General features: G+C 34.0%; 4 protein-coding genes across 5 annotated transcripts; 2 read left to right on the top strand and 2 right to left on the bottom strand.

Moving 5' to 3' along the window:
- Positions 1–613: 613 nt before the first annotated feature.
- On the bottom strand, positions 614–3,868 carry LOC103870712 (DEAD-box ATP-dependent RNA helicase 50). Its single transcript, XM_009148870.3, has 8 exons — positions 3,568–3,868; positions 2,620–3,467; positions 2,335–2,529; positions 2,053–2,240; positions 1,744–1,957; positions 1,490–1,621; positions 1,228–1,403; positions 614–1,132 (listed from the first exon to the last, which is right to left on the bottom strand). The coding sequence occupies exons 1-8, from the start codon at positions 3,809–3,811 to the stop codon at positions 895–897; spliced, it is 2,235 nt and encodes a 744-aa protein (XP_009147118.1). The 5' UTR covers positions 3,812–3,868; the 3' UTR covers positions 614–894.
- A 180-nt stretch (positions 3,869–4,048) lies between these two features.
- On the top strand, positions 4,049–7,120 carry LOC103870713 (RNA-binding protein 38-like). Of its 2 annotated transcripts, XM_009148871.3 has the most exons (7): positions 4,049–4,303; positions 4,758–4,881; positions 4,983–5,024; positions 5,164–5,202; positions 5,333–5,405; positions 5,502–5,559; positions 5,653–7,120. In XM_009148871.3, exons 1-7 carry the CDS (start codon positions 4,109–4,111, stop codon positions 6,190–6,192), a joined length of 1,071 nt encoding a protein of 356 aa, XP_009147119.1. In that variant the 5' UTR covers positions 4,049–4,108; the 3' UTR covers positions 6,193–7,120. The 2 variants fall into 2 exon arrangements, with proteins under 2 accessions (XP_009147119.1, XP_009147120.1); XM_009148872.3 differs by lacking the exon at positions 5,164–5,202.
- A 6,605-nt stretch (positions 7,121–13,725) lies between these two features.
- Positions 13,726–16,870, top strand: LOC103870714 (probable histone-arginine methyltransferase 1.3). The gene is made up of 15 exons (XM_009148873.3): positions 13,726–14,070; positions 14,144–14,203; positions 14,286–14,388; positions 14,467–14,598; positions 14,722–14,825; positions 14,922–15,020; positions 15,091–15,160; positions 15,246–15,342; positions 15,427–15,481; positions 15,569–15,652; positions 15,767–15,844; positions 15,931–16,034; positions 16,124–16,296; positions 16,379–16,536; positions 16,621–16,870. Exons 1-15 carry the CDS (start codon positions 13,873–13,875, stop codon positions 16,699–16,701), a joined length of 1,596 nt encoding a protein of 531 aa, XP_009147121.1. The 5' UTR covers positions 13,726–13,872; the 3' UTR covers positions 16,702–16,870.
- Positions 16,871–17,194: 324 nt separating this feature from the next.
- Positions 17,195–19,361, bottom strand: LOC103870715. The gene has a single exon (XM_033292363.1). The coding sequence runs from the start codon at positions 17,797–17,799 to the stop codon at positions 17,422–17,424; it is 378 nt and encodes a 125-aa protein (XP_033148254.1). The 5' UTR covers positions 17,800–19,361; the 3' UTR covers positions 17,195–17,421.
- Between the last annotated feature and the right edge of the window lie 71 nt (positions 19,362–19,432).

Genomic DNA, 19,432 nt, shown 5'->3' on the forward strand with positions numbered 1-19,432 from the left:
CCTCTTTACCTTCATGATATGTTAGTGAATGATGCAAATAAAAAAACAAGCTAAAGGAAAAAATAGATAGTTTTTTTTTTTTTGACGAAATTCTTCTATTCAAAGCATGAGAATACAAAAAATACAAGCCATAGGCCTTAGGGATATAAAATGAAAATAGCTGTAAAATGAAAATAGTGAAAAAATAAATAGTTCTAAAATGAAAATAGCTGTAAGGGATATGTGAATACAAAATGAAAATAAAGTTTCTATCTTGAACTCTGAACAAAACAATCAGTCAAAGCAACCAACCTCATCGTTCCAAAAGATAGGTCGAACCTTTTTTCTTTTGGGCACAGAGTAGGTCGAACCTCATCTGTGCTCTTTTGAACTTAAAATTTTCAACCTACTAAACGCAACCCGTCACACAATGCGCGCCAATCACTTTACATGACTTTTTGAAAAAGAAAAATCACTTTACATGATCTGATGCATATCTATAATTCACTATTAGAACACTACTAAGATGCTGTAATTTTTTTAATTCAAATTTAGGGTTAAGATTAGATTGTAATGGTGCTATGTTATTTCGAATGATCCTCCATGCATAAATGTTCTTAGGGAAAGATGAAACTTTTCAAATCCTGCATGCCTGGCACTTTTTCCTGAATTTTGGAATATAGTATGTAATACAGAAAAATTGTAACTTAAGGCCAAAACGGCCCAATAGGTGCCCATTAGAATGCTTACAAACATTACATCAAAAAGGAATTACTAGACGCCAGTTGTATCGTAATTAGTACGTTCTTGTCAGTAAGCATCTGGGACATCATGAACCGAAAGACCTTTCTTGTTTCTCTCAACACAGAGAGATTGCAATAAGGGGAAGGATACCACGAAGAGTTCACCTAAAGTTCAGGTTGTGAACTCGTAAGCGTTTGGGACATCATGAACCGGATGACCCTTCTGGTTCCTTTCAATGATCCTCCGTGCCAACGTTACTTGTTTCCCCACCACAAAGACGAAAGCCTTTCCTTCTCCTCTAGCCCCTCTCGCTGTTCTTCCAACACGTCTTACGTATTCACTCGGGTCACGCGGAAAATCAAACAGCACCACGTGATCAACACCGGAGAAATCTATCCCACGAGAAGCTCTGCCAATGTTATTGCAAAGAGGAAACAAAACTTTAGTATCTTTCAATGTTCAGGCAACAACGTATAGCATCACAAGAAACGATTAACGAAGTACCTATCCGTGCAGACCAGAAACAGTGAATGATTTTCGGGATGAGATGAGGTGAACTCTTCCATGTTTGTAAGCCTTGCACCTTGTGCGAGTGCTGCGTGAAACGGTAGCACGTGCAGCTGCCTTTCGTTTCTATCAAGCCGCTTGAATATGTTCTCAACTTTCCTACATGTCTCAATCTGGAAAATGCATAGGGTACAGCTTTCAAACATGAGAATGATTTTTTTCAAAATGGTTTAAGTGCGGGCAAGAGCCAGTGAGGGACCTTATTGCAAAAGATGATAGTCTTGGCAACAGGGTTCTCCTCGATAATCTGAAGTAGAGCAGCTTTCTTGTTCTGAAAAGCAGTTTCAGGAGTTTTCTCTGCATTATCATCTCCACTGCAGTCAACTAGAACCTGCACAATCCAACTCATCGTTTCAGAGACGATCAAAAGAAGACTACGCAGCAACCAAGTTTTACTAAAGAAAATTAAGCTATATTGTTGTTTCCATTATATATACTTATGTTAATACCAACCTCTTCGAGGGAATTGCTAACACGGTGCACGCGAGGTCCCATTACAACTTCACAATCAGGGAAAACTTCAACAAGTTTGTTGTATATCTCAAGGGGCAGGGTTGCCGTAACAAACAGATATTGCGCAGTCACAGGGGAAGAACTGATCAGATTCTGCAGGGCTGACTCAAACTCCTCGTCGCCAAAGAGTATATCCACCTCATCTAATATGGCACTGCAAGATACGTTAGCAAGATTGTGCCCCGTTAATTTTCAAAGTTCCTCACACAAAAATAGCAAACGTTTGTATCCTTGAAAGATTTATAATACCATCTCAAATTTGACAGCCCCAACATTCCTTCATTCATAAGGTACGTGAAACGCCCTGGTGTTGCAATCAAAACGTCCACACCTTGCTCTAAATTTTCGAGCTGGGTTCGTTGTTTGAAACCACCAGTCACTACCATGGAACGGAACGGGACCCCAGACTTTGAGATTAATCTACAGTTGGCAAGAACCTGCCAAGGATTTCATACGATGGTTTCTTCTAAAAAAATATTCGGATACAAAATAAGCAACCTAGTAAGAGCATTCATATATGAAGAAACCAACCTGGGAAGCCAACTCTGCGGTTGGTACCAGAACAATCACACGAGGACAACCAGAAGACGACTTGCTCAGTCCTTGGAGTTCCTCTTCCCTGAGACGCTGAATAACAGGAACAAGATATGCCAGTGTCTTGCCTGAACCACTTTGGTCAGCTATGATACAACTCTTTCCATCAACAACTGGCGCAAAAGCCAGAGCCTGCATCATTATAAACACACGTGGTCAGACGAGAGTTGTACATACACATGCACCTAGATATTGAAAGAAAGAAAAAAACAAATCCTACACCTGAATATGAGCCGGTCGATCAAAATTATTCTCCTTTAAGGCCTTCGTCATATCCTCACTGCATCCAACCTCTGCAAAACTTTTGCGGCTAAAGAACCCGGTCTCCCTAGTAGCTTTGGTTCTATTCCCTCTCTCTCTCCAATCCTCAATATCTCTTGCGTACACAACAGAACGCCTATCACCCCACCCCCTGGAGTTACCAGCGGAAGCTCTTGAATATGAAGAATATGATCCTCCTCTCTCATTATCATTGAAATACCGAGAATCTGAAAACTCATCCGTAGTAGCTCTATCACGTCTCTGATATGTATCTGACTCTTTGTTAACAAAACGCCTATCTTCTCTACCCCTAGAGTTAGCAGCAGAGTCTTTTGAATATGAACTCCTCGATCCTGCTCTTTCGTTATCACTAAACTTTGAAACCTCACCAACAGCTCTGTCACGCCCCTTGAATGTATCTAAATCTTTCGCAAGCGAAGGCCTATCTCCTCTACCCCTGGAGTTAGCAGCATAACCGTTTGAATCTCTCTCATTAGTCTGAGATCTATCTCTATCTCTCTGCTCTCTAGATTCCTGCACTCTGCTGAATCTTTTCACCTCTGAAGATTTTCCTGAACTAGGTAGGTCCTTCATAGCCAACTTCTTCCTCATCAAATCAAGAATTGATGATCCACCAAACTCTTCATCCTCAAAAACATCATCATCCTCGTCTTCTTCTTCCTCATTACGACTCACTTGCTGCTTCTTCTGCGTTACCTTACCAACAAGAGCTTTCACTTTCTGCGCCTTTAGCCTTCCGAAGCTCGCGGTTACTCCTCTCGAACGCGAACCATCTCTTCTCGAAGATTCTACCACATTATCAACCACCAAAGGCATATCAACACAGAGAAGCAAACGCGATTCCTAATACTAACATTCCACAATTCCAATCAAGCGAAAACTAAGTACCTGACGGAATCGAGGAGGCTAAATCGGACGGAGGCGGAGGATAGAGCTCCTTCTCGTGGTGTTCAGCTTTGATTACGATGAATCCATCATCGGTGGAGTCGCTAACGACCTCATTCGAGCATGAACGAGTGAATCCGGCTCTCGTTCCTCCGCCGTAACGAAACAGCCGCACAATCTCTCTCCGATTACAAACTTTACTCCTCGCCGGAAAAGTAACTGACGGAGGTGGAGCTCTCGCCAACATCTCACAAAATATCTTCTTCAGTCTCTCTTGGAAACGGAGAGATAAGGATAGACTCTGTTTGATGATAATAATTATCTTTATTTTACTTTAAATTAAAAGATAAATATGGAAAAAAATCTTTTTTCTCTATTTTCCTTTTTTTTTTCCCGTTTCTCCTTTTTCCACTAAGAAACTAGTTTCCATTTACTTATATATATATAAGAGATATGTGCCACATTCTTTCCAAAAGCCCTAAGACTCAGCGTTCGATTTATCTCTCCAGCTTTGTGCGATCATTGGTCTCGAAGAGCTCTAGCTATGTCTCAGCCAAACAATAACAATGGTGATGATGATAAACGATACAAGAAGATCTTCGTTGGAGGTTTAGCTTGGAGCGTAACAACAGATGTTTTGAGAAGTTTCTTCCAAGAAAACTGTGGAGAGGTTCTTGAAGCTAATGTTGTCAGCGAGACTCTCCCTGATGGTAACTTGAAATCAAAAGGCTATGGTTTTGTAAGTATCTTCTTTTCATTATTGTATAATCTTTGTGTTCTTGTGATTTGTGGAGATAACTGCTTGATATGTATAACAAAAAACTATTCGTTTTGATTCGTGCGAGTTGTTATTATTATCATAAATAAACTTGTGAACTGTGACAAGCTCGAAGAGATTTTTTTTCTTCAATTGTTTAATTCTTGTAAATTGCAGCTTCATATTTGTTACGTTTATTTGAATTGCTGTGTGTAAATACAAAACCATCCTTGCTGTTTGTTTCACGATTGGGCTTTTAGGTTAACCAAAGGATTGTCCAGAATCTCGTGTTTGTTTTATAATTGGGCTTTCTTCTTATCATGTGTTATTTTATGACTGGGCTTCATAGTTTCCTGGTTCCACCATTATGTGTTAATCTATTACAAATCGATTGGATTTTTTTTTCTGAATTTTGTTACGGGTTTGAGTTGTTCAGGTTACTTTTAGGGATGTTGCAGCTGCAACTAGAGCTTGTCGACCTCCGTATCCGGATATTGAGGGAAGAAGAACCAACATCAATCTGGCTTACGTTAATGCAAAGAATAACCCTAACCAAACTGGTTTAGTCTCTAATTTTTTTTTTTGATTATCACAGGTTATTTTATAGTTATCTTTTTAAGATTTCCCTGCTTAATCTTTATTCGTGACCTTAAAATTGTAGGTTTACTGCAACAGGCTGGACCATCGCATCAATATCAACACGGTTTAATCTCTTACTTAAATATATTTTATTTTGTTTTTCTTTTAATTAGCAAAGGGTTTTAGTATATTTAATTTTGGTATGCAACAAATATTTCCACAAGCAGCTTCTAATTAAATATTTATAAACCCCTAAAATGTAGGTCCGTTTAATCAGATGGCATGGCATCAATACCAGAACGGTTTGAGTTTGATCTTAAAATTTTCACTTTTTTTTTTTGAGAAAAGGGTTTAATATGATTTATTTTGTTACGCAATTATAACTTTCCACAAACAGCTTCTTAATAATCTTTATAAACCCTAAAATTGCAGGTTGGTTTAATCAGGTGGCCTGGCAACAATATCCGCAATTTTGTACAAATCCACAGTTTCCTCAAGTCTACTGGTAAAATTCTACATATAGATTTGCTTGAAACTAGAGCTAAAACATCTTGTTTTGATTGTAACGAATAACAAATAAAGTTTTATGGATATTCTTTAGGGATTCATATCGTGGAGCATATTTTCAAATTCCACACCATCCTTGCTCCTCCAACATGGTTAGTACTTATGCTCCACACTAGTGTGTTTTTATTTTGTTTCATTGGTTTTGTTTAATTAACATTTTGAATATTTTACTGGTATTTGTGCAGAACTGGCATCAGACCCACAGTTTACGACCTCCCGGTATGTCTCAGCCGCCTACAGAACCAAGATTTGAAGAGCTCCCTGCTGATACCAATCAAGAAGCTGTCTCCACTCCAGATGTTGTGCGCAATGACAACAATGAAGAGGTCGATACAGAAACAGACAGTGGTGTCGATCAGCAAAATGGAAAGGATCAGGATGGAGAGATTAGTGGACAAGACAATAGCATCAAGCTAGATGTTAAGGATCAAGAAGGAGAGATCAATGGACAAAACAATGGCATCAAGCAAGATGTTAAGGATCAAGAAGGAGAGATCAATGGACAAGACAATGGCATCAAGCAAGATGTTAAGAATGAAGAGGGAAATATCGTGAGTGGAGAAGATGAAAACACCAAGCAGGGTGCAGGTGTGACAAATCAGTTTTGTTCTGCGATCAATGTTACACTCCAAATCGAGACAGGCCGTGAAGAAAAATCTGAAAACACACCACAAGAAAACGGTTTTGATCATGAAGAGAAGACGCAGCATAGGAAGTTGGACTGATCACAAAGGAGACTCAAGAATGCATGAGTAAGAGAAGCTGGATCAATCAATTTTATCTTCTCGCCCTTATGTTGCTATATTTACTTATTGGCCAAACGATTTTATTTTCATTTACAAAACCAAAAGTCAGCTTCTAATTAATCTTATTCATAAACCTTACAATTGCTTAGAATCGTATTATTGTTGGGCAAAAGCAAGTTGCATTAAAATTCATACTTATTAAAATCATAACGTTCCTTCTAAGCATAATGGTAGAGGGTTACTATACGTAATAAATTATGAAAGCTAACTAGGTCTTGTAGTTTCTCTTCTTTAATTTTTTTTTTTTTGTGTGTGGATAGTAGTAGGGTGGCTCCTTTCCAGAGAAATTTGACGGACGAACATAAAAAGTGGAGTTTGAACTAGAAAATTAAAAATATGTCCACTGAAAAGAAAATAACTATACAAATATGAGCTTTTTTGTACTTGATGTACTATGGGATTCGGTTCTTGCTCCTTTACTTGAACTAGGACCATCTTAGCCTCTAAGGTATTAAATTCCAAAACCACACTTTTATAGAGTAGAATTAGAAAACTACATGAACATTAATTAGAACATACTTTAGACTAGGTGATTTTTCCGATGAGCACGGGTATAAATATATATACAATAAATATAATATAATAATTGATTAATATTTACTTTTATTTTTAATTTAATTTATAATTCATATGTATAATTTATATTAATAATATTATATTATTTTAATTAGACATGATTTTTGATATGTTATATCTAGTCGGTATTGTTGTTTTCACAGTCGATTTAGTTATCATTTGGGCATATTGAATTGCATCTATTTCTCTGAATTCAACTATAATGTTTTATATTCTAAATATATTAAAGTTTGAGAAATTCCCTTAAATAACAGTTTTTAGTTTATTTTCACAAAATAGACATCTAAGAAGGAAAATGACCAAAAGAGATTTTATTAAAGGGTAAAATATGCATTTATACCCTATAGGGTTAACTAATCCAAGACTTAGTTTTAGAGTTAAGAAGTTGGGTTTCGGGGATGGGTTAAAAAAATTTTAAAATAAAAAATAAATATTAAAATTTTGAAAATAAAAAGGGCTATTTTTGTCTTTTTATTTTTGAGGGTTATTTTTGTGACAAAACTTAAAAAATGCTCTTTGGGAGAATTGTCTTAAAGTTTTGATTAATTTTATTATTTGCATTTAGGTTGGTTGTTGTTTTATATATGGAAATGTATTTTAGAAAGATTATGTATTTTTTTTTTTTTTTTTTGTCATCAACTTTTACAGACTCAAACTGACTCTGTAAACCAAACTGGGTGATCTGCATCCATGTGAACGACAAAAGACGGCTGCTGTCTAACACTGCGTGCTAGTCTATCCGCCATTGTATTTTGCGTCCTTGGTATATAGATGATCTCTGATCGGGTGAACATCTCTTTCAGGGTCTTCACATCTTCCAAATAATTTGCAAATGTTGGCCACTCCTCAGGTTCCGAAACCATCTTCACCAATTGAGAGCAGTCCGTTGCAAACGTAACCTCAAACTGACGTAAATTCCTCATACATTCCATAGCCCAAAGGAGCGCTTCCATCTCCGCATGAAGAGGAGAAAGACTGGCCCTAACATTCCTCGCCCCCAACAATCCATCAAAACCTTCTAAGGTAGAAAGATTATGTATAACTTAAAATATATTATGCTTAGAATGAAATAAAAAATAAACAAAAGTGTATGATTCTAAATTACATAAATTAATATAATGATAATACTCTAAAGTCTCATGCATATATATAAATTTTAGTAACTAAATTGTAACAATTGGTTAATATTTTATTTTAATTTATTAATATATTTTGAGTCATCCTAAACTTATATTTATAAAATAAATAAATATTATTATTAAATTATATATATTCTTATTGTAGTTAAATATATGAATTAGATATAAGTTCAATTAATCGAGTCACTCATGTTGTGAGTATATTGAATTTCATATATTCTTTCAAGTTAAGACTGACATGTATTTATTTTTGATTAAGTCAAATAAAGTAGTAATATCTTATATATTAAAACAGAAGTCATGACTTCTTTTCATGTGTGATTCTTTTAGTTTGGATCATTCCTAGAAAATATCATATTTTACATAAGTTCATTATTATATATTTTAATACCTTTATCATTTTATTTGAAATACAAATGAATATATTTAAAATCTTCTAACAAAATCTTTTTAAAATATCCTTAGAATCTTTTTAAATTTACTTTCAAAAATTAGTTAGTTTTAATTTAAATTATCATAAAATATAATTAGAAATTAAAATTGAATATAGTTTTGGTTTATAAACGAAAATTTAAATAAAATGAAATTAATTAATTTCACAAATACATTTACTAATAATTTTTAAAGATTTTGTTAGAAATAAATATTTATTTTTATTTTAAGTTTTTCAAATTTGTTTTCTAATAAAATAAAAATCATGATTTTTTGATGAGTGATATTTTTATTTGGACCCTCATTTAAATTTTATATTAAATGTATATCACTAATGCTAATATACATAATATTTTTAACTACTTTAATCATAATATCTTTTATATCTTTTAATTTTTTAAAAATAAATTAAAATTCTAACAAAATCTCTTGAAAAAGATTATAATAAGATCTTAATTGTCATAAATTGAATATAAATATTTTCAACTAATTTTGTAATTAGTAATGAAATGTTACTAAAAGAATAAAATTATATCCTATTTTATCAATTTTATAATAAAATCTATCATTTTAAAATAAAAATGTTATATTGAAGAAAATATGATCAAATTATTTTAAATTGATAAATTAACATATTTTATTTTCATAAATATAAAATATTTATGCTAAAAATATAATATGTTGGTAGAACGGGTTAATATTAGTAAACTATATAATACATGTATAAAATTTTAACTTATCTTAAACTTTTTAATATACAGTAATTTATTATATAGAATAAATAAACATTAAAAAATTACTAAAAAAATCTAGCGATTTGAATTACGGATCATGATTATAATAAATTAAATATAAAATTATTTTCATATATGTTGTTTCATGCATTAAAAAATTTAATTTAGTAATCAAACGCAAATTCAATAAGACAAATATATAATAAGCAACATATATATGTGATGATTTTAATTTACAGTATGAAAACTTTAAAATTATTATATTTGGCATAATTATACAAACATTTAAATATGTGAGTAACATTAAAAATATATAATAATTATGTAAAACAAATATCTATATATATAAATATGAAAATATATACCCACACGGTTGTGCGGGTGGAAATCTAGTTTATCGCTTAAATGTGCATGTATTTTCATAATATTTATCAAATCATGTGTTGATATTTAAAAAAATATTAAATCCTTACAACCAAGAGGAACAATTTAAGTTATTGGTTGAACAAACGTACACTATGAAGTATGAACCAATCATAGACAATGTGAGTTGGCAACGTGCGAGTGGTATTTCGTTATTTTAGAAAATAAACGATGATCACTATCTCAGTGATCTAATATCGTTCATCTGACAAAACAAACCAACGGCTTGGATTTGTTTTCGATATTTTTACGCATCTAAAATATCGTCCACCTATCAAATTCTACAAAACATTTTGTAAAGTACTAAAGCAAGTGGAAATATACAGAAACAGCAAGTAAAGTCTAAAACTGGGAAGTCTCTCAAACAGTGTTTGGCAATGGTATGTGCTTGTACTACCATTTCAGACTTGAATGTCCGCTAGCATGATGTGCATTCAAACACCTCGAAAGTCTAATTAAATTTCATTTGCTTAAATCAGAGAAAAATAAACCGCATTGGGAAGTAGACATTTGAAGTGTTTGGATGCACATCATGCAAGCGGACATTGATACTTGCAATTCATATTCGATTATCACCAACACAAACTATGTATGCTTGTATATACAATTGGAAAGAATCATGTGCTTGAGCGTATACGTGTACAAATTTTGCCTTGATAAAATAATCAGTATATTATCACAAAACGAAGAGAAAATGTAAAGTAAAAGAGACTAAGACATGTCCCAAAATATCACACAAAATAAGAAATGTGAGAAGCTTCCAAAGTAAGAATTCAGAAAGCTAACAAAGGGCCTAAGCCTATATATAGAAAGTGGATACTTAACCCCAAAGCAGTGCTTTAAAGGTGGCTTAGAGCTTGGGACGAAAAATACAAAGGCAAAGGAGGCACATGTATGAGTGATACAGCTATCTTCCTTCTTCTTCTCTTATAAACATATCGTTCTTTTGACTGATTCTCATTGCTTTTATAGCGATTCGTGCCTACAAAAGCTCTTCCTTTCTAACATGTATTCGTTTTCTTTTCCAAAAGTTAGTGTAATTAAATAACATTTCAATTATTTTGTGCATATCGTCTTATAATAAGAATGGAAAGATGATTTAGCCAACGTATGATGAGACACCTCAACTTTGTCTTGTGAAGATATTTGTTAACCAAAAATCATAGTAAATTCATGTAAATATAACATTAAGAAAGATATATTAATCTTCTCGCATACAATGATTCAATCCATCCTTTCACTGACAGCTTTACGTAAGCCCCATGTGAATTACTTTCTACATTGTTCTGAAGGGATAAATTTTTCTTCCTTCTGAGGATACATCTTATTCATTCCATGAGAATAGTATATTGGACGTAAAAATTATAAACTCATTCGACGGCGCCTTAACGATCAGCTAGGTGGTTTAATTCCAGTAGATTATTTGTTTACAATGATTCAAATAGAATTTTGTATCTGATGTCAAGAGATATCATCCTTCAAAAACATTCAACAAATGTTTGCGGAAGTAACCTGCAATTTGAAGTGTTTTGGTTTATATTTTTTGTATTTGTTATCCACAAATCATAGATTCAACCATTATATTTGCTAAAATACAAACCAGCGTTTATAATCATTAGTACATGCAATAATAATGTAAATAGAGAAAAAAACAAACACATAACAAACTCGACAGACTTAACAAATTATGATTATATTTATTGGAATCACATAGAAACACACATACACACTACGAGAAAAGAACAAATTTTCTTCCAAAGTACTAAGTTTAAAGAAACTGAAGCTGAAGAAGAAGAAGAAGAATAAAGAGGTGATGGAATCAGTCACGAGTCTCGTGGAACCTTCTGATGAAATCAGTGGATTTCCGGTTAATAGCCGGTTCGACGACGTACCAGTTATAGAAGTTGCCTTCACTATCTTCACTATACATCTCGTCGTCTGTTCCTGCCTGGTTTGATCGCTGCCTTCTCCTCCACCATGCTTTGAAGCTGCCGAAGAAGCTAAACAAGAAACGCCAAGAACCTCCCATTATAATCCTATATAGAGAGGAAAATATAATACGTTAGAGATATAGATGTATATTGCTTGTATTTATCTAAAGATGCATATAAGCATGTGAAGGAACGTGAGTTCTGATGGTCTAGGGTTCAAAACACAAGGTCTCTCTTTATAGAAGGCTGGCCAAGTTGGAATCCTAGAGGAACCATGCACGAAACACCCCCACCAACCAAAAAGATATAACTTTTCACTTATAATATCTTTTTCTTTTAAAAAAAAAAATGAACGCTCAATAGAGATGCAGGCATTTGGAAAAAGAATTTCGGTAACAAATCTTCTCTATTAAAAGAGAAATACCATTTTTATCTACTATAAAAAGTCATACTAACTTTATTAGATCCATTCCATTAATTACATTTATTTAATTATTTACATTAATATATTAAATATATAAAGATATTAATAACAAATCAATTTTAACTGTAAATTTAAATTTTATTTTTAGTTATAACAAAATGTTCAGAAAAAATCTAACAAAATCTTTCTAAAAATTTAAAATATTTTATTTAAATTAATACCATTGATTAATTTTGTAATTAATAATATATACCATTATACATTAATTTAAATAAGATTTTATTATAAAACAAAATAAAATAAAAGTGTTTGCTATTTTTCAAATTTTATAATTATATTCTATATCTTCTTTATTAAAAGAAATACCATAAAAATTCATACTAGGTCTATTTCATCAATTACATCTATTTGATTATTTAAGTTAATCTATTTAATACATAACATTTCTAAAAAATATTATAAATTATATAGATATTAATAAATAAATTTTAACTGTAAATTTAAATTTTATTTTTACTTATAACAAAATATGTTGGAAAAAATCTAACAAAATCTTAATAAAATTTTAAAATATTTTTAAATTAATGCAACGATTGATTTCATAATTAATAATATAGTATTATTATAATATATTTACTTATAAAATCCCACAATATACTAAAATAAATAACATAGAAATATAAATTATGCTAAGAAAATATCAGTTTTATAGTATAACTAAATAAATTTTAAAATGTATTGTATTCAGTTTGTAAAAATTAGAAAAAAAATGAAAGAGATTCTCAATTTTTTTTATTTCATACTATGAATTTATTTTACCAAACTCGAAAATATATTAATATATAATAACAATTAATAATAAAGTAAAATGTATAAAACAAATCATTATACATTAATAATATCGGATAAGAAACATAACCAATAACATTATAGATTTAAACAATATATAACGCTAAAATGTAAATTATATCTTTGAAAGTTTTGCGATGGTATCTGTTATATATTTATAAAATGAAAATCTACCCGCACGGATGTGCGGGTGAAAAATCTAGTTTTCTGATTAAGTTTATATAGCAAATTTTGTATTTGAAGCATTTCTCAAAAAAGAAAACTTTGGAGTTGAAGCTATGTGAAAAATTTAATTGCTAAAGTAAATCTGTTACATTTCCACGTCAGTACTCAATATAAATATTGTACGGATACTAAAATATGTTAATGTATTTTTGAGAAGTAATATTTATTCAGAAAAGTAGTGGTTATACTCAAATTGAACAACTTTGATTACCAGCGATTCTAAAATAAGAAATAAACCTAGTGAACTTTTTTTTCATTTTGGTTTCGCAGAACTTGTCAATCTATGACACTCACATTTGAACCATATAGAGTTCACATGTCACGGGAGCTCACACTTCGATGTTTTTTGTTCTTTGATTCAACATCTGTAGTTTGTGAGAACCCCAAAGAACATGTGTAGCATTCACGACTAAAAATGTATCAAGCTGATGTTTCTTTGTTCTAGACTTTTGGTGCCAGAAATTATATTTATTTTAATATTAAAACGTAAAACTTTCTAAATATTAGATGGTATTAATTTTTATTTATAAAAAATAAGAATTTCAAATGACTATGATTGATACGTTTTAAATGCTGAAAGTTAATTTGTAAGATTAAATGGATTAAATGGTGAAGGTAATCGCAAGAGGTTCCGGTTTAAATTGCGAGATAGTACGGTCTAAAAAGCTTCCGGTAAAATTGATTCCGGTTTAAATTGCAAGACTTCATAAAACGCCACCGTTTCATCACTCTCTTTGGCGGCTCTATCTCTCTCTCCCACTCTCGAGCTCTCGGAAGAAGCTCTCCGCACCAAAAACCCTAAAGCTCTCACCTTTCCTTGTTACACATACACAGACACATCTCCACATTCAGCAGCGCTTCACGTAATGGAGTCCTCTCCTTTGAAAAAGCTCGAGCAGCTAGAGTTCTCTCTAGATTCCGTCACTGATCTCTCCTCCTCCCCTTCCGCTTCGCCGTCCTCTCCCGCCGTAGCTACGTTCTCGTGCGTTGACGGCGTCACGGAGCTCCGGTTTCTCCAATCGGACTCGACCCATTGTTTCACTTTTGATCTCGCTTCAGCTCAGGTGAAACACTTATTTGAATTTTGGTGTAGAAGACCCAATATGCAATTTGATCGTATGGTGTTTTGTTTCACAGTTATTCAAGTTGGGGACAGTTCAGTTCATATGTGTATCTGATGATAACTCAGAGGAGGAGGTTCGTAAAAGTTACTTACTTTACTATATTTATACTTGATTATGTAATCAGTAATGTGTTCATTTTGTTGCGTTTGGAACAGAGATCATTCTCGAAAGGAGTTAATATAAAGTTTGGAAGTGAGAAGGATAGCAAAGAGTTTTGTGATTCATTTGAGGAGTGGAGAAAGGATGCTCTTGTTCATGGTGCGTCTTAGACTCTGAAGAACCAGTTTTCTATTTGTGCATACTCATTGATTGTTCTTCTCATTCTTTTGTTTGTAGGATCATCCACAGTTTCAGCTAGTAAAAGCAAGTTTGACGATAAGATTGAGGCGTCCTCTGCCAAAATGTATTTCCATTACTATGGACAACTCCTACATCAGCAAAACATGCTTCAAGATTATGTCAGGACAGGTAAAATTATATGGGATTGTATGTATTTGGTTGCCTCGGAACTGGTCCACTTCTCTTGTAGAGGATGTAAATTCATCAGAAGAAATATCATCTGTCTTCTTAGCACCTCATTCATGTCTTCAGGTACATATTACGCTGCGGTGATGGAGAACCGTTCAGATTTTGCTGGTCGTGTTGTGGTCGATGTGGGTGCTGGGAGTGGCATTTTGTCTATGTTTGCTGCCCAGGTATGCATTAAGATTACTTGTTTAATGACTTTTGTGTATTTTTGCTTCTGTCTCTTTCATACATGTCTAATACCTTTTTTACTTTTTATGAATTAGGCTGGTGCCAAGCATGTGTATGCTGTAGAAGCATCAGAAATGGCTGAATATGCACGTAAGCTGATCGCTGGTAACCCCTTGTTTGCTGATCGAATCACAGTAAGACTTCTGATTACTTTTATTTTGCTGTGCTATATGCATTTTTTTCTGATGTTGTTGAACCTGGCAGGTCATCAAGGGAAAGGTCGAGGATATTGAGTTGCCTGAGAAAGCGGATATTTTAATCTCTGAACCAATGGGTAAGTGTTTCAGCGCAGAGTTTAGAATGTGCCACTTTCTTATATGTGGGCAAAGTGTTTTGACATGCCTTGTAATTTATATCAGGCACCTTATTGGTCAATGAGAGAATGTTGGAATCGTATGTAATTGCTAGGGATCGTTTCATGTCTCCGAATGGCAAAATGTTTCCCACTGTTGGAAGGTAAAGTCAACCTCTGAGAGGCTATTCTTTATGTCTATTATTATTATTATGTATTTTGATTCTCTTGTTGTTTTATCATTGTAGGATTCACATGGCACCTTTCTCGGATGAGTTTTTATTTATTGAAATGGCAAATAAGGTAAGGAATGCCACTATATGTTCTAAGACTATATGTTGGAGATTGCTCTCTGTTACATTTACATATATTGTTTCTTACTCTATGCAGGCTTTGTTTTGGCAACAACAGAACTATTATGGAGTTGATTTGACACCTCTGTTTGGATCAGCACACCAAGGTTATTTTTCTCAGGTACATGTGTTTTCACACCAGCAAAATACTAGTTTGTAACCGGTTCATTGTATTAGGTTATTCTCTAACTATCATAACCAAAATATTGATGAGTCATATCTGCGGATTGTACAGCCCGTGGTTGATGCATTTGATCCGAGGTTACTGGTTGCTCCCCCTACGTTTCATGCGATAGATTTCACTCAGATGAAGGTATACGCTACTTAGAACCGTTCTTTGGGTTTCTCTAACGTCAAGGAACTGAGTAAGTAACTTTCAGTCTCAATTTATTTTCACAGGAAGAAGATTTTTATGAGATCGATATCCCATTGAAGTTTACTTCTTCCGTATGCACCCGAGTGCACGGACTTGCCTGCTGGTTCGACGTTCTCTTCGACGGGAGGTACTTTTGCTTCTTTTTTTTTTTTTTGGTTAAGCCATGTCGTTTTCAAAGTGTACCTACAACTCATGGTTTTATTCTTTTTCCAACAGCACGGTACAAAGATGGCTCACAACTGCTCCTGGTGCGCCTACAACGCATTGGTACCAGATCAGATGTGTTCTGGCACAACCCATTTATGTGATGGCAGGTCAAGAGATCACTGGTAGACTTCATTTGGTAGCTCACAGTGCTCAGAGTTACACCATTGATCTAACTCTATCAGGTCCAGCTTACTCTTCCTATGTTTTTTTTGTCATTCAAAAGTATTATCAGGATTTTTAACAAAACTTTTGGATTTTAAACAGCTAAAATGTGGGGTCCTGGTGCAAGTCAAGGAGGAATCCTCCAATCATCGACAGGCAAATTCGATCTGAAGGAACCTTACTATAGAATGTCTCAGCCACAAGCATACCCTGCTGCACAAGAGCCACCATTACCACCACAACCGCAGCTAAACCCACAGGTTAAAAAAAATGCATTCAGCAGCTAGAATAGTTATGTTTGCTTTCTTTTTATGTGTACCAATATGTGTATATACTACGAGCAGGACATACAGATACAGAGCGATGATTTTGAAGAAGAGTTATTACAAGAACCGGCACAGAACGCGAGTACCACCCAGCTATAATGCTTATAGATCATTGAATCTCATTCATCTTTGGACTTGTGGATTCATGTTTGTAGGTTCCTTATGAGTTTGGCTACGGTTCCATGTAACAACAGTGTTTGCACCTTTGTGTTTTTTTTCCACAACTAATCAAGTTATCTATGATATTTACCTACATGATTTTGTTTTACATTGATAGCATCAAACGCCTACGTAAACATAAAACATTCTTGCTTTAGTTTACATTTTTATCCTCTAGCTAAACCTGCAGATAATCCAAAGTAATATACACAATAATTAGGCTTTCAACCTTGGGATAGTATCATAAAAAGAAAATCAAACTCATGCTCTATTATATGACAGTGTAACAAGACTACGGAAAAGAGATTTCTATTCTTATAAAATTCACTTTTGACTGCTGAATGTTAAAGCTGTTTGCACGCTTCCGACAGTAACAAATGCAATACTGTCGGGTTAGGACAGCGAAGGAGATTCTGCAACTGCAAGCTTAAAGTGATCTTTGTAAGAGATTAGTTTTGTAAGGTTTTCATGTACATAGTAAAGTTAGTAACAATGTGGTTGTGTTAACTCTGATGAGGAGGGATAACAGTGAAAATTTTATTTACTGTTTCACTGCATTACATCAAACCTTTGACTACACAACCGTCAAATAAAACGAAAAGATAAAAAAAAAAATAGAATAAAGAAAAAAAAAACTAGATCTGGGAAAACGACGTCGCATCAGTCGTCGGAGTCATCACCTCCACCAAAGATGGAGAAGCGGTTGTAGAGTAAGAACAAGATCAGGACTAGGAACAGCGCGACGCCTACTGGAGATCCGCTAACACGGTGAATGGACTCGGGCTCTCCGGTAGAGAAAATGGCGGATACGAAGGAACCGCGTTCAGAGGAGAGGAACTGGATGGTGAGGAGGAGGATGATGGGGAGCAAGAGGAGTCCCACTGGACAGAGAAGCTCTGAGATCCCGTCTGTGATGGCTTCTCCTCCGTCTCCGAGGAAGAAGGGAACGAAGACTACCAATGCAACGACGACGGCGAGTATGATACCGTGTGGGGTAGATCCGCCACCGCCTACGACGCCTTGACGATCTTGGTACATTAGTGTTGAGAGTGACTGTTGTTAGAGTGTCTTTTTCTTTTTTGTTTTACAGTTGGAATGTCGACAGTAAGACTAGAGAGCCTTTTCCTTTTTCAAAATTATAGGCCGTGTTTGAAAACCGGTCGAACCGCATCTCGGTCCTCTACAACCCAACAAGGAACAAGTACAAGGTTATGTACAAAGCATTCCATACTGGGCCCTTACGTGGCACCAGGGCCCTTTTTACGTTCTTTACAATAATAATATCCATTTTCAAAAATGAGTAGTAATAGAGGAATATGGGTTTTGAGTCACTTTTGACACAGGAATATAATAGACCGAAATGAATAAGCTTATTGTGATACTTGAACATGTATTACATAGCCATGCTATAATAGTGTGTATAAGAGTGTAGTTGAGTCGTCCATTTCACTAATGTGTAAATTAATATTGACGTTTAAAGTATCTATGATCATTTTTTTTTAACTAAAGGCTTTCAAATTTAAATAGCATAAAACTTTTACAAGATAAAGCGATAAAACCCTATAGCTTACTACCTTGAAGAAGTCACTCTTTACTCACGGATATGTGCATCAAGTATGGATTTTTCCATTATAAGGGGCTCGTACATGTTCGGCAGTACATTGATCCATTCCAACCTATATATACAACCAAATAAATTAGATATATATGTATATATATGTCAAATGTTTAGAAGTTACGTGATAGTTAGACGAACAAGGCAACAAGCACCAGCATGGCACCAGAATCTAATAATGCCTCAACTTCAACACAAAAGACACGCTTGACACTTAGCTGAAAAGCAAAAAGAAATAATCATTTCTACACACACCAAGCACTGCACTGGCTGATACTAATTAAGTTCATGCATCGATCAACAGTGCAATAACATTTTTACTTTCTAGTAACAAAAGAAATTAAAACAACTATAAGATAACAACAATGGAATCAGTAAAGTTTTTTAAGATCTCAATGGGCCAGCTACTACATTTTGATGTAAAAGATGCTTCACAAATATTTCACAACGGAAAACTGATCGTATTCACATGGTCACGTCTGAAGTATCTATCTTCGCAGATTTTTGGAATATACATATGACAAGTCCAAAGTTGGGTCCCCACGCAAAAAAAGAAGAAGAAGAATTATAAAATATAATAATAGATCACAATGATTTATAATATGAATATGGTTACGTCAGAAGGCAGGCTCTTTTTTATTTTGCCTTCTGTCTCTTTGCAGAATTGTTCGTCTTTATTTTCACCTCAGGGACCCCTTTTGATGTACTTGTCCCGACCATCGCTTCCACATATTATATCATCTGAATTTATTAATGTTATCATAACACTGTGCTGTGTTACAAACTTGTGGTTTTTGGTCGGGACAGCAAACTCAATATGTTGGCTTGCATTAAATTTGAGTTCTTATATATTAGATTAGCTGGTTGGTGATCTAACCATGTTAATGATAGTGTTGTAGATGCTGTTGACTTCTTGTTGTGTTGCATGTCTTACTTAAAATTTGTGGGGCTCCAAAACAAAATAAGAAGATAAAACTATTGAACTGTTGGAATCATAATGCATGTGCAAAGCCATGTGCCTTTTGATTCCACTCATTTAATACTCAAAAACCCTAA

The sequence above is a fragment of the Brassica rapa genome, chromosome A05 (genome assembly GCF_000309985.2).
Source record: "Brassica rapa cultivar Chiifu-401-42 chromosome A05, CAAS_Brap_v3.01, whole genome shotgun sequence".
In the NCBI taxonomy this organism is placed as follows: domain Eukaryota; kingdom Viridiplantae; phylum Streptophyta; class Magnoliopsida; order Brassicales; family Brassicaceae; genus Brassica; species Brassica rapa.